Source organism: Cladophialophora immunda (assembly GCF_000835495.1).
Source record: "Cladophialophora immunda strain CBS 83496 unplaced genomic scaffold supercont1.2, whole genome shotgun sequence".
Lineage (NCBI taxonomy): Eukaryota > Fungi > Ascomycota > Eurotiomycetes > Chaetothyriales > Herpotrichiellaceae > Cladophialophora > Cladophialophora immunda.
In genome coordinates, this window is record NW_015622542.1 from 5,713,601 (window position 1) to 5,727,690 (window position 14,090).

General features: G+C 54.2%; 3 protein-coding genes across 4 annotated transcripts; 2 read left to right on the forward strand and 1 right to left on the reverse strand.

Moving 5' to 3' along the window:
* Position 1: 1 nt before the first annotated feature.
* PV07_04183 (citrate synthase, mitochondrial) lies at positions 2-2,140 on the reverse strand. The gene is made up of 3 exons (XM_016390967.1): positions 1,835-2,140; positions 658-1,773; positions 2-607 (listed from the first exon to the last, which is right to left on the reverse strand). The coding sequence occupies exons 1-3, from the start codon at positions 1,934-1,936 to the stop codon at positions 419-421; spliced, it is 1,407 nt and encodes a 468-aa protein (XP_016252869.1). The 5' UTR covers positions 1,937-2,140; the 3' UTR covers positions 2-418.
* Positions 2,141-2,379: 239 nt separating this feature from the next.
* PV07_04184 lies at positions 2,380-5,727 on the forward strand. Of its 2 annotated transcripts, none has more exons than XM_016390968.1 (6): positions 2,380-2,963; positions 3,021-3,266; positions 3,423-3,519; positions 3,577-4,727; positions 4,783-4,987; positions 5,039-5,727. In XM_016390968.1, the coding sequence occupies exons 1-6, from the start codon at positions 2,844-2,846 to the stop codon at positions 5,308-5,310; spliced, it is 2,091 nt and encodes a 696-aa protein (XP_016252870.1). In that variant the 5' UTR covers positions 2,380-2,843; the 3' UTR covers positions 5,311-5,727. The 2 variants fall into 2 exon arrangements, with proteins under 2 accessions (XP_016252870.1, XP_016252871.1); XM_016390969.1 differs by having other exon boundaries at positions 3,577-4,706.
* A 422-nt stretch (positions 5,728-6,149) lies between these two features.
* On the forward strand, positions 6,150-10,368 carry PV07_04185 (plasma membrane ATPase). Its single transcript, XM_016390970.1, has 3 exons — positions 6,150-6,892; positions 6,964-9,301; positions 9,363-10,368. The coding sequence occupies exons 1-3, from the start codon at positions 6,461-6,463 to the stop codon at positions 9,407-9,409; spliced, it is 2,817 nt and encodes a 938-aa protein (XP_016252872.1). The 5' UTR covers positions 6,150-6,460; the 3' UTR covers positions 9,410-10,368.
* Positions 10,369-14,090: the final 3,722 nt, after the last annotated feature.

The window sequence follows — 14,090 nt, forward strand, 5'->3', positions numbered from 1 at the left end:
CCCTAAACTGTGGGTCCGCTGGCCTCTTTTTAGCCTGCCGTGCCTGCTAGGGCCACCCAACGCCGCCAACGCGCTGCTCAACATCCGAAAATAAAAATTTCAAGAAATTTACGTTGCACGGTCCATGCAGCCATGTCTCGCAAAGCCACCGCGGGCCCTAGGCCTCCTTAACGTTGGCCTCTACCAAGGTGTAAAGGATTCAGGCACGCAGAAAACATTGTTGCGAATTGCAGACAGTGGGAACAAAGTAAAATGGTATTCGCATCCAACAACGCTCGTCAATTAAATAATGGCGTAATTGAACGGCGAAACTAATTCACCCCCGACCAAAACCGACCTCGTATTGCCCTATCACTTTCTCCCTTTTAGACGTACAAGTATGTTTTGCATTGTACAGTTCCCGCTCTTCCCATTGCAATCACAATGAAGCACCGACCAGTTTGGCGTAGGCCTCGGTGCTGAAAGACTTGGGTCGCTCGATGGGTGCACCAAGGGCGCGGTCAATGATGAGTTGCGGCAGGACACCGAGGGCACGCGAGACACCGAAGAGGACGGTGTAGTAGTTGGCTTCGGTCAAGCCGTAGTATTGCAAAAGGACACCGGAGTGCTAGTTCATCAGTCAGCGTAATCATGATATCCGTCGAATTAGTCACTTACAGCGTCAACGTTGGGGTAGGGGTTCTTCGTCTTGCCGTGCTTGGTCAGGACACCAGGAGCAATCTTGTAGACCTGGCTGACCAGCTTGAACATGGGGTCTTCGGGGAGCTTGCGAAGGGCGAACTCGCGTTGAGACACGTAGCGGGGATCGGTCTTGCGGAGAACAGCATGGCCATAGCCAGGAACAACACGGCCACCGTTGAGGGTCTCCCAGAGGTAGTCGGTGATCTTCTGGTCGCTGAGATCATCGCCAATACTCTCCTTCATCTTGGTGAGCCAGTTCAAGACTTCTTGGTTGGCCAATCCGTGGAGAGGACCAGCCAAGCCGTTGAGACCAGCAGCGAGAGATAGCATGGGAGAGCTCAAAGCGCTTCCGACCAAATGAGTAGTGTGGGCGCTGACGTTGCCACCCTCATGGTCGGAGTGGATGGTGAGATAGAGACGCATAAGCTCAACAAAGTCGGCGTTGCCGCCATAGCCAAGCTGGTTGGCCAAGTTGAAGCCGTAGTCCTTGTCTTTCTGGATAGGGGCAACCTTGCCATCCTTGTATGCGTTGCGGTAGATCTTTGCGGCAATTGTGGGCAACTTGGCAATGAGGTTCATCGAGTCCTCGAAAGTGTATGACCAGTAGTCCTTCTTGTTAATGCCCTTGGCGTAGGCTTTGGCGAACTCGGAGGTGTGCTCGAGCGCGACGACGGCGATCGAGAATTGAGCCATAGGGTGCATATCGCTCGGGCAACGGTCGATGAGCTCTTCGACGAATTTGGGAAGATCAGATCGAGCAGCCCAGTCAGCAGACAGGTCTCGGACCTGCTGCTCGCTGGGAACCTCGCCGGTGAGAAGAAGCCAGAACAGGCCCTCGGGGAGAGGCTCCTCGCCGCCAGGAGCCTTAGGGAGGACTTCCTGGCATTCCGGGATAGTCCTTCCTCGGAATCTGATACCTTCTTCTGAATCAAGGACGGAGCCCTCCCAGACTAGCGACTTGATGCCTCGAGCACCGCCGTAGACTTGGTCCAGGGTGACTTCGCCAATGACCTTGGAGCCATAATCCTTTCTCAGCTTCTTGACTTTCTCAATCTCGCCAGGGACTTTGGCAGCGAAGACCTCTTTCAGGGACTAAGGAAGAAGAAAAAATGTTAGAGAAGGAGCTCCCAACAAACAGGCTCACATAGCTCACTTGGGTGCTTGCGCAGCGCACGCCATTGTAGGCGGCTTTCTGGACCAAAGGCCGGGTGGAGGAACGGAGCAGCGAGCTCCCCAAGCGAAGAGAAGAAGCCATGATAGTAACAACACGAGGAAGTCGAAGCAAGGAAAGTCAACAAAGGTTACGTCAAGGGAAGTTTTTGAAGGAGTGCGGGAAAAAAAGGTGCAGATAGGAAAGTCAGGGAGGAGGAGGAAGCTGTCCCTGCTGAATTATTGGAATGATGAAAATGGTCCAATTGGGGCCGCCCGGCGAGGCTTCGGCTGGTCGGATCACCCTTCCCTTCAATAAAGCCAAGCTCGCCTATTGGGGTTCAATGGCCAGCCAACAGCGGCACGAGCGGACCCCAGCAAGCCCTAGGAGGTCGAATTCGCAGTCCGAAGAAAATTAGATGGCCTCAAGCCAAAAGCGTCATCCAGCGGGATCACGTGGACAGGCAACAATGTTGTTCCGGCCGGTTGCTTTGGCTTATTTTCTCAAGCCTCCGCTTTTTCTGTCTGCGAGACGCATTTCGACTCCTGCTCAAATCTTTCCTTCACTTCACCACCATTTCATCACTCCTCCATCACCAATCGACGCACTATCCATCGCGTTTGATCTCCTTTTCTTCGCCTCTATCACGCACATAGTGTCATCAGCTCGTAAAGTGCCTCTCTACCAGTATTCTTCTCTGCACACGGCCGCTAGTTCCTCAGTACTGCCGCTGCCAGGCCGCAGTTGCCACCTCGCTGTAGAAGTCTTGTGGGCGCAATCTACACTTAGCAGGAAGAGGAAGAATTTGGGAGAAAGACTACACTCTTGCACTGCGCATCATCCTTCACTTCACCTGTACCTCGAGTCCGTAAGACGTCTCTGCCGTTCGAGGACTCCGTATGCGTTGATCAGCTCAACTCCACCCTTTTCGCCGTCTGCCACCTAGCCAGGGCCACTTCCTGCTTCAACAACTTGTGTCGTCACTGGCTGTAGGAAACCTTGCTGGGCCATCATGTCTTCCGCAGTAGCGGAGCTGGACTCGATCCTGCAGTCCATGCTCAACCTCAAACCGCCAGGAGTTTCAGGCTCAAAGATTACCGCCATCACCTCGCTCTGTACAGCAAACATCCAAGTATGTCGATTTCTCAGCTCTGTCGCTCACGTCTCCTGTAACTGACGTGACTTCTAGTCCGAGTCAGTCCTCATCCAAAAGATCTACACCCATTTCAAGAAGACACCAGGAACACACAAATTGGGGGTCCTCTACGTGATAGATTCCGTGACGAGACAATGGGTAGATCAAGCCAGAAAATCAGGTCAACAACTGGGTAGCGGAGCTCCTGATGGAACCTTTGCCGCTGGTGTGACTCGAGTGACTGAACTGCTGCCCGTACTCATGAACGACATCATTGCTACCGCCCCAGAAGACCAGAAGGTATGCCATTCTATGTCCGTCGTATTTTCCTGAACATCCGAAGTACGACATGTGCTTCACGCGACCAACCTGCCCGTACACTTAACTCACGTCTTTTGTCGTTGTTTTTGCCCGGCTGCTTTGACTGAGACTCACGTGTGGCCGCTTTTTGTTTAGGTCAAAATCAGAAAGCTCTTAGAAATCTGGGAGCGGTCGAACACATTTCCAGCTCCGTTGCTTGCTTCTCTCAAAGAAAAGCTTGACGCGCCAAAAGGTACATTCAATCTCTGTCTTCCCTTCCACAACCCCGATCATCCTAACTGTCAAGCAGTCTCAACCACACCTGAAGGATCGCCCGCGCCTGGTTTCGTGCCACTCGGTCATTCCGCTACCACTGACAGTATGGCAGCAAAACCTCCACCGCAGCAAGACACCTCAGCTATCCTGGAAGCCCTCAAGAACATGGCAAAGCAGAATACTGCGGCGCAGCCTGCGATTCCAGCACCCGCTCAAACTAGTTTGAATAATCTGTTAGGCGCGCAGAATGGGATCCCTCTGACGAACAGTACCGTAAACCCCGGCCTTGCTTCCGCCGCCGCCAATGGGCCGGCTGTAAACCAGCTTGGAGCTCTGTTCGCTGGATTGAGTAATGGTGCGCAAAGTCAGAGCCCTGCAAATGTACCTGCAAACCCGCTTGCTGCTTTTCTTCCGCAACAAGCTCCGGCTCCAGCGGTGCCACAAAACCCTGCTCCTCTAAGTCAAGATGCTCAGGCTCAGGCTCAAGTTCAATTGCAACTCTTGCAACTGTTGGCTAGTCAAGGCGTTCCTCCAGACCAATGGGCGACTGCTCTCCAGTTATTGAACATGCAGGCCGCGGGCGGTGCTGCTGCTGGTAGTGGTGGTGGTGGTGGTGGCGGTGCGAGTGCCAGTGGCCTTCCGTTTCCGCCTCCTGTTCCAGCAAGCAATTGGGCAGGCCAGGTTCAAGCGCCCGGGCCGTCACGTGATGCCCAAACCCGTTCCCCTCCGGGTCAATATCGACGCCGCTCACGCTCTCCTGGCTATGATAGACGTCGAGACCTGTCTCCAAGACGTCGCCGAGATAGTCCGGGGGCGGATGGATATCGTAATGATCGCGATGGCAGGCGAGGTGATTACCGTCAGCGCAGCCCCATGGGTAGAAGACGACGAAGCACCACACCCCCCAGTGACTACAAGCTCCCACCACCGGGCCCGAAGAACGTGCAATGGGATCCAACGCTTCCAAAGGGTCACATCAAAGTTTACAGTCGAACTCTCTTCGTGGGGGGAGTCACCTCGTCCGAAGCACATTTGAGAGGCCTCTTCAGTAAATTTGGTGTGGTTCAGACCTGCATTGTCAACATCGATAAACGCCACGCTTTCATCAAGATGATTAATCGCCAGGATGCGGAAAGTGCGCGTGAAGGCATGGAAGAGTACAAGGTGGGCGATATGCAACTCCGCGTAAGTGATCGCACGAATTGGACAAGGACAGAGACTGACTGGCATTCTCTTGCAGACCAAATGGGGCGTGGGTTTTGGACCACGTGACTGCAGCGACTATCAAACTGGAATTAGCGTCATTCCAATTGAACGCCTCACGGATGCCGACCGCAAGTGGCTGCTCACTGCCGAATACGGGGGCACTGGTGGCGCACCGATCCAAGAAGGCATGGTTGTGGAAGAGCCTGACATCGAAATTGGTGCAGGGGTTTCCTCGAAAGGTACGACCGGCCCATTCTCACATTGGCAAACATTTTCTAACTCTGATGCAGCCATGAGCCGACGCATTGCTACTGATCAGGGTGGACGACGCGGGCCTCAATCCTCTCGCCAGCATCCGGGAGGACGGGAGGACAACAGATACAGAGACAATGATCGCCGAATGGACCGAGATGACCGGCAAGGCTCGGGCAACCCAAACAACATTGGTGTCATGCCGTCGATGCCTTTCCCCATGAATTTCGGCAACATGCCCAACGGAATGCCCGGCTTCCCACCTGGATTCCAAATGCCCGCATTCCAGCCACAAGGCAAGCAGGATTAAACGCACGCTGACCGACAATATCGAAGCGGCCCAAAAAGGGAAAAGGCGTTATGTCGTTACCGGTACAAAGAGTTCATGGCTGAGGGACGATACCCAATCTACGTGTACGATTCAAGCATATTCAGGAGTTGGTCACCAGGACAGGACAGCCCTAATTGGAGGCGGTTGTGATCGAAACAGTTTTCGTTAGGTATTCAATTTTTGTCCTGCATTGGAAATGCAGGCTTTTCGTAAGGGCTCCCCAGTTTCGCTAGCATTCATGCTTTGACAGCACACGATCAAGGCGCGGAACGGGGATTCACATAGGCAGATGCGAGGGACGAGGGTGTATGTATGGATAATGGAAAGGCTCTTTTACAAGACGATGACCTTGTGTTGCTCACCGACAGCTCTTGACCCTGGTGGATTGGTTACCACGAGGATTGATCTCAACGTGTTCTTCTTCCCACGTGCTGCGACACGTGGATCGCTCTTGGAGATACTGTTCTGTACAAGCAGAGAGATCCATCCGACGTCGCACCAATCGCCCCTCGCACAGTATTTTCTTGTCTCGTTAGGCTATGGATCCCTTTTTCTTGTCCATCTTATCATCAGACCCCCAAGCTCCACAGGCAAGGCTTCCGCGCCCGACACCGCCTCAATCACCCGACATTTCTGCGTCTTGGAAGGAGCATTGCCAAGTGTAGGGAAGGGAAACTCTGGGTATGGACGACACGGGCGATTGGTTCTGGAGCTCACAAAGGGCTTGGTGTCGCCCCGATCAGCGTATGAGAGGCGCAGAGGGGACAGGCGTCATGGCTGGTGGTTGAAGGGATTGGCGCAAGATTGCGGGGGTGAAAGTCGGAGCCCTGATCTCTTCCCACTCCCGAACTTTCTCTTACGACTTGTTTCTCTGACCTTGGGCTCATGGCACTTTCCCACCAATATTCTCGCAACCTGCGCACCATCATCACTGTATCCTTCCTCTCGAGCTCGTGCAACCTGACACTGAGGGCAGCGACCCAGTGTGACGCCTTCCTGACCTAAAAATCCCCCCGATCCATTGCCATCCCGCAACTATTTCTTCCGGCGCTCGCATCCTCACGCCGTATTCTTCCCCCAATGGAGTCGATATAGCACACACCATTAACCTCTCCTTATCTTACTCAACATGGTAGACGTACCCTCCGACGTTAGTACCTCGGGCTCGACCCATTCTTCCCCCGATAAACCTCACCCCCAGCTTCACGTCAGTGTCAGCGATGTTGTTCCCGATGAGAAGCCCGACGTCATGTTCACGCCGCGGAAGGCTTCTAGAATGGACAAAGACGATGACGACGAGGAGGAGGATCTAGATGCGCTCATCGAAGAGTTGGAATCACTCGACCCAGATGCCGAGATTGAAGCCGAGATCGAGACGGCGGCGGGTGCGCGAAATGTGCCCGAGGAAATGCTCCAGACCGACACACGTGTCGGCTTGATCGAGCCTGAAGTCGTGGCCAGGCGGAAGAAGTACGGGCTCAATCAAATGAAAGAAGAAAAAGAAAACTTGTTGTTGAAGTTCTTGGGATACTTTGTTGGGCCCATTCAATTTGTCATGGAGGTATGGCTGCCCACTGCGACACACGCCGATACCCATCTCGGCGATGCTTATACTGATGTCTTGTCCCACAGGCTGCTGCGATCCTCGCCGCCGGTCTCGAAGACTGGGTCGACTTCGGCGTCATTTGTGCATTGCTTTTGCTGAATGCCAGTGTCGGTTTTATCCAGGAGTTTCAAGCTGGCTCCATAGTCGAAGAATTGAAGAAGACCTTGGCTTTGAAGGCTGTCGTCCTCAGAGAAGGGCACCTTATCGAGATCGAGGCCCCCATGGTGGTTCCTGGAGACATTTTACAACTTGAAGAAGGCACAATCATACCTGCTGACGGCCGGCTTGTTACTGAAGACGCATTTCTTCAGGTCGACCAATCCTCGATCACCGGCGAGTCTCTTGCAGCAGACAAGCATCTGGGCGACACCTGCTATGCTTCGTCCGCCGTAAAACGAGGCACGGCGTTCATGATTGTCACAGCAACGGGAGACAACTCCTTTGTCGGTCGGGCGGCTGCTTTGGTCAATGCCGCATCAGGTGGTGCAGGCCATTTCACCGAGGTCCTCAATGGAATTGGCACAGTCCTGCTGGCACTGGTCGTTTTCACCTTGCTCGTGGTCTGGATATCATCGTTCTACCGATCCAATAACATTGTCACCATCCTTAGGTTCACATTGGCGATCACCATCATTGGAGTTCCTGTCGGTCTGCCTGCCGTGGTTACCACTACCATGGCCGTTGGCGCCGCGTATCTGGCAAAGAAGAAGGCCATTGTTCAAAAATTATCTGCCATCGAGTCGCTCGCTGGCGTGGAGATACTCTGCTCGGACAAGACTGGTACGCTGACCAAGAACAAACTTTCTCTCCACGAGCCATACACAGTCCATGGTGTCGATCCTGAGGACATGATGCTCACCGCGTGTTTGGCTGCGTCCCGGAAGAAAAAGGGCATGGATGCTATCGACAAGGCCTTTCTTAAAGCGTTACGATACTATCCTCGAGCCAAGCAAGCACTCTCCAAATACAAAGTCGTCCAGTTTCATCCATTCGATCCGGTTTCCAAGAAGGTCAGCACTGTGGTTGAATCACCTCAGGGTGAGCGTATAATTTGCGTCAAAGGCTCTCCTTTATTTGTGCTCCGCACGGTGGAAGACGACCATCCGATCCCCGAGGAGATTGACATTGCATACAAGAACAAGGTTGCAGAGTTCGCAGCTAGGGGCTTTCGCTCTCTGGGCGTTGCGAGAAAGCGAGGCGACAACTCTTGGGAGATTTTGGGGATTATGCCATGTGCAGATCCGCCCCGACATGACACGGCAAAGACAATCAACGAAGCCAAATCTCTCGGGTTGTCCATCAAGATGTTGACCGGTGATGCCGTCGGTATCGCCCGAGAAATGTCTCGACAGCTGGGGCTTGGTACCAATGTCTTCAACGCAGAGCGCCTTGGCCTTGCCGGTGGCGGCACGATGCCGGGCTCAGAAGTCTACGACTTTGTTGAGGCTGCCGATGGGTTTGCCGAAGTGTTTCCCCAACACAAGTACAATGTCGTGGAGATCTTACAGCAACGAGGCTATCTCGTGGCCATGACTGGCGACGGTGTCAATGATGCGCCGTCGCTGAAGAAGGCAAACACTGGTATCGCGGTACAAGGCGCAACTGATGCTGCACGATCTGCGGCAGACATCGTGTTCCTCGCTCCTGGCCTGTCGGCTATCATAGACGCCCTCAAGACTTCGCGTCAAATCTTCCACCGCATGTACGCATACGTCGTTTATCGCATCGCCCTGTCCCTTCATCTGGAGATCTTCCTGGGCCTGTGGATTGCCATTCTGAACAAATCACTCAACCTTAAATTGGTTGTGTTCATTGCTATATTTGCCGACATCGCCACACTGGCAATTGCTTATGACAACGCCCCTTATTCGAAGACGCCAGTCAAATGGAATCTGCCTAAACTATGGGGTATGTCCATTTTGCTTGGGATCGTCCTGGCCGCAGGCACTTGGATTGCACTGACGACAATGATTGTTGGTGGCCACGACGGAGGGATCGTTCAGAATTTTGGACACACGGATGCTGTTTTGTTCCTTCAGATCTGCCTGTCGGAAAACTGGTTGATCTTCATCACCCGTGCCAATGGCCCTTTCTGGTCCAGCATCCCTTCGTGGCAGCTGGTGGGGGCGATCTTACTTGTTGACATTCTAGCAACATTCTTTTGTCTCTTCGGCTGGTTTGTTGGTGGACAACAGACCAGCATCGTCGCGGTTGTCAGGATTTGGCTATATTCTTTCGGTGTCTTTTGCGTCATGGCTGGCGTATATTACCTCTTGCAAGACAGTGTCACATTTGACGATATTGTTCATGGGAGGAAGACAAGGAGCAATAAGGTGCTCAAGAAGAGAGACATGGAGGATTTCCGTGAGTTTGACCGTCTTGAAACGCTTAGCATCTGCACGTCTCGACTAACCCACATTCTTAGTTGTATCGTTGAATCGCGTGTCCACCCAGCACGAGAAGGTTGCATAACACGCGACCCGTATGCTACAGGCTGGCTACGCACGGTCACGGTCAGCAGGAACGCCCCAGAGTTGGCCCAAGCCGCAACTCAACCATGACCTACTTTTCAGGAATAATTTTTGCACCGTCTCAGTCAGGTCAGGGGCTCGATTGATGGAGCAAGTCCCGAACGCTCCCTCGAAACAGAAAGAAGCACCAAGGCCGCTACTACCGAACCTAGACTTCCCCCACGCATCATCATTGGAGCAAGAGGTCACTTCGGGATTCCCGGTCGGGAGGATCAATTCTGAAAGTTCTCTACTCCAGAGCTCCCAACGTGGGGCCTTTGTACCGCAGCACAGCGCATAAGAACTGAACACTGATAGATTGGGGGATTGGGAGGACAACTGTTGCAACCGGAGACACGATAATTGATACCCTTTTACTTGTAATAATCTGGATTCAACACAGGGACGAGCGATACCCGGCATGAAGTACTGGATTTGAGCGATGGCGCTGTTTTACGGGTGTTTTTCTCTGTTTTCCATTGCAATTGGACTATTGTGGATGAGGGACGACAAACTCCTTTGCACGGATGGAACAATCATGGGGGTGGCGAGGATATTGGAGTGATCCGAGGCCTCCAGGTCGCTCGCATTCGACGTCTAGGTGGATGAAAGGCATGATGTACGGTTGCAGTGATTTATATGACTGCGCCCCGAAGGCAGAAGCACTGCTATCATGGAGGGACAGAACCGGTGTTGATCACAAGCCATGAAGACCATGCATCGAAAAGGGCGTCGCACGTGATTTGCATGCCTCAGGATTTGGCCATGGCCATACAAGTCCCTTGCTGTCAACAATGCCACTGCATTGACATCTTTCCAACGAAGATTTCTCTATTCTTTGCCTAATTCGGTCTATTTGACATTTGATGGTGCTAGCATCGCCCAGGCAGAGCAGGTTGTTTGAAGGGAGAGCCCCAGGTGGTTTCCAAGGGCGCGTCGTGATAGCGGTCGTCGTTGCGGTCCTGATGTCGCCCTTACAACGGCCAAGCGTAGGAATATGTGCTGGCCCGAACTGGGATCTCCAGAGATACACTTCCCTTTCCAGATCTGAGGTTGTCTGAAGCATCTATGAGCTGTGGTCCAGCACCGATAATACCGGCCAGGTACGAACGCTAATACGACAGATACAAGTCGGGCATCGTGCAACCGATAGAATGGGCAGATCAAGTACGAAGACTTGCTTCAACAGTACTTGATCCCTTCACGAGGGGGGCGTCAGTGGAGATTGCACTCTCTGAACGCGCTCTCCAGTTCATCAGGCGGAGACCCGAGGTATGTCGGATCATTTCTGCGGAGAGACAAAGTGTGTAGCGTGGGACTTATAACGCTCTGGCATCTCCGCATTGTACACGCCTTGACACCCAAAGGTCCTCTTTGTGCCTCTTTCCCCCTGTTCGTGTGCAATTACTTTTCTGGAGCAATGGACGTGCCTGGTTTCGCGTTGATCACGGGAGGAGGATCTGGCATTGGCAGGGCGTGTGCGAAGACGTTTGCCCGAGACGGTGCCGCAGGAGTGGCGCTCCTGGACTTGAACCGCGAGGGGCTGCTTGCGGTGAAGTCGGAAGTCGAATCGGAGAAGAGAACGAACGGGGCCCAAGCGTGCAGGGTCGAGGTGTACGTGGTGGACGTGAGGAACGAAGAGCAGGTCAACCAGACGGTGGCCGAAGTGGCGCGGACGTTCGGCCGGCTGGACTACGTGGTCAACGCGGCGGGCGTCGCGAAGAAACACCAGGGCGGCGCGGCGTTTGCGCAGACGGACGACTGGCAGCGGGTGCTCGACATCAACCTCACGGGCACCTTCTTCGTGCTGCGCGCCGCGGCGCAGATCATGCTGAAGCAGGAGCGCATCCTGTCGGCCATCGACGGGCGCCCCTTGCAGCGCGGCTCCATCGTCAACTTCGGCTCCATCCTGGGCGCCGTCGGCGTGCCCATGTCGACCGCCTACACGGCCTCGAAGCACGGCGTGCTGGGCCTCACGCGCACCGCCTCCGAGGACTACGCCCAGCAAGGGCTGCGCATCAACGCCGTCTGTCCCGGCTACATCGACACGCCCATGACCAACCAGGACGCCCTCGTGCGCCAGGTCATGGACGACAAGGTCGCCCACGACGTGCCCATGAAGCGCATGGGCTCGCCGCAGGAGATTGCCGACGGGGTCATCTACCTCTCTGGCGGGAGGAGCTCGTTCGTGACGGGGACGGCGCTGTTTGTCGATGGCGGGTATACAGAGAGGTAGTAGTTATGACATGAGTATTGTTGAGGTTAAGACCGGTGTCCTGACAGCTTTCTCTCTTTATTTCTCGTCGTCCTGTACCATCTCTTTCTTGGTGACCCCTTTCGTTTTCGAAATGCTTCGAAGTGACGAGGCAAAGCCGAGGTGAGGTTTGACGACTGCTACGGTACTCGCCGTATCCTGGCATAGTATGTCACTGCTTCATGATACCAGCGAAACATCGAGGCACTGGCTTCTACCAGCCCGGTACGTAGCTTATAATCCTAGTCATTTGGGGATGATCGACCTTCTCGTCTCGTGGCCGCCTTCTCGTGGCCGTTTCGTTCTTGAAGAGGAGGAATGACTTCATAAGTTCGTGGCGGTAGGGACGAAAACGGGCCCTATGAATACTTGATCAGGCAAGGACGGTTTCGGCTATTCTGAATCCGGATATACCGAGCCTGTTGGCGGGCGAGGCGTAGACCTCCTCGGGCCAGATGGATATAGAACCGACACCCAGGCAACATTCCGACCTCTGCAGATACTCGTCCACCAAGCAGGCAGGTAATATGGCAAACGAGCAGATCTTGGTCACGGGTGCAACTGGAGTGGTGGGCCGCTCTGCTATGCAGTATTATGGCGAGCGAGGATACAAGGTCATTGCTGTGTCTCGACGCAAGCCTCTGAACACATATGGCGCATCGTGGCACTCGCTCGATCTGTCCGACGAGGCCGCGTGCAAGGCTCTATTGTCGCCGTTGACGGGCATCGTGCAGATCGTCTTCGCCGCCCTGCACGAGGAGCCCAACCTGGTGGCCGGGTGGCTGGAAAAGCAGCACATCGATCGCAATGGGCTCATGCTGCGCAACACGGTCGAAGCAGTCGCGCCGTATGCCAAGGGCCTCCGCAACATCACGATCCTGCAGGGCCCCAAGGCGTACGGGGTGCATGTCCACCCAATGCGCCACGGGGCGCGAGAGGATCGCGACGAGGATCGCGCCGTGCCCAACTTCTACTGGGCGCAGGAAGATTACCTCAAAGCCCGACAGCAGGGCGAGAGCTGGAGCTGGAACATTCTTCGCCCTTCGCTCATCATCGGCCTGAGCATCGGCGGTGCCATGAACCTCTACGGCACGATCGGCGTCTATGCTGCCGTCCTGAAGGAACGTGGAGAACCGCTCTACTTTCCCGGCCACGCTCTGGGCGTCTTCGAGTCGACCGACGCGGACTTGATAGCCAAGGCCTGCGAATGGATCTTGCACGAGCAGCCCAAGACAAACAACCAAATCTACAACCTGACCAACGGCGAGACTTCCAGCTTGAAGGAAGACTGGCCCTTGGTCGCCCAGGCCCTCGGCATGCAGCCAGGCGGCGACAAGCCGTTCTCCTTCACCAAGGACCTTCCCAGCTTCGGCGAGGAATGGGATCGGATCCGTGAAAAGTACAGCCTCAAGGCTCCCGGGCTGGACGAGTTCCTGGGGCAAAGCGGCCAGTTCACCGATTTCATCTTCGCAAAGGCCGAGAGGACGCAGGCCAGCTTGATGAGCTGCATCAAGATCCGGCGGGCGGGCTTCGCGGACACGGTCTATACCGACGACATGATTCGCAAATGGTTCAAGTTGTACCAAGACGAGAAGGTCCTCCCGCCTGTTTGAGCCTGCGAGGAGACTGGGCACGGACTATCTCGTCTTGCATTGAGAAGGATGTGTGAGCTTCCCACTGGGTTGTCTGTAGGTCTTATTTTCTACAAACCTCGATTCGTCAAGATAGCTACTCCCTATACCTTCTAAACTTGGACTTTCGTTTGCCCGCTTCTCGCCCGCCATGGGGTGATATGCGAAGCATGGCCCCTTTCCAACTCTGCTTTTCCGTCGTGTCGCACTTCAAAGGTTTCGTCGGTTTGTCAAGGTGGTATTTCACGCTCGCTCAATAGGTTCGCGTTTAGTGAGGATTTACACCACCCTACAGCACTATTGTATACCGCCCGAACCCTACTTCGTCTATTATCGCCTTCGTTCGGGGAGGGAGCGAGGTCTCTTTGATCGGATACGTAACAAGTCTTGATGGTAAGAATGCGTGAAGGTCGGAGTTAGGTTCGACATACAGAGTACCCAGTGAAATGGTACGCAAGGCTGTCAACGCTGGACGAAGATCGGATGGTTGATTTCATGAGATCTCCATGAAACCTGAACTGTTAGCATGAGGGACAGCCAGTAGGAAGAGCTCGATTGGATCCACGTTGGCCTGTGGGAAGAGGCGTGCGGGTAGACAAAGAGGTAAAGCAACTTCACCCTGTGCAGCTCCTTAGGAGCGGAACCTTGACAACTCTGCTCGCAAACGACGAGCACTTCGGACTTTTACTATACGAGGTATGGACTAGGGTTATGCTTGAGGGCCATTTGGGCAATCAGACGGGGCATCTTGAGCTGCA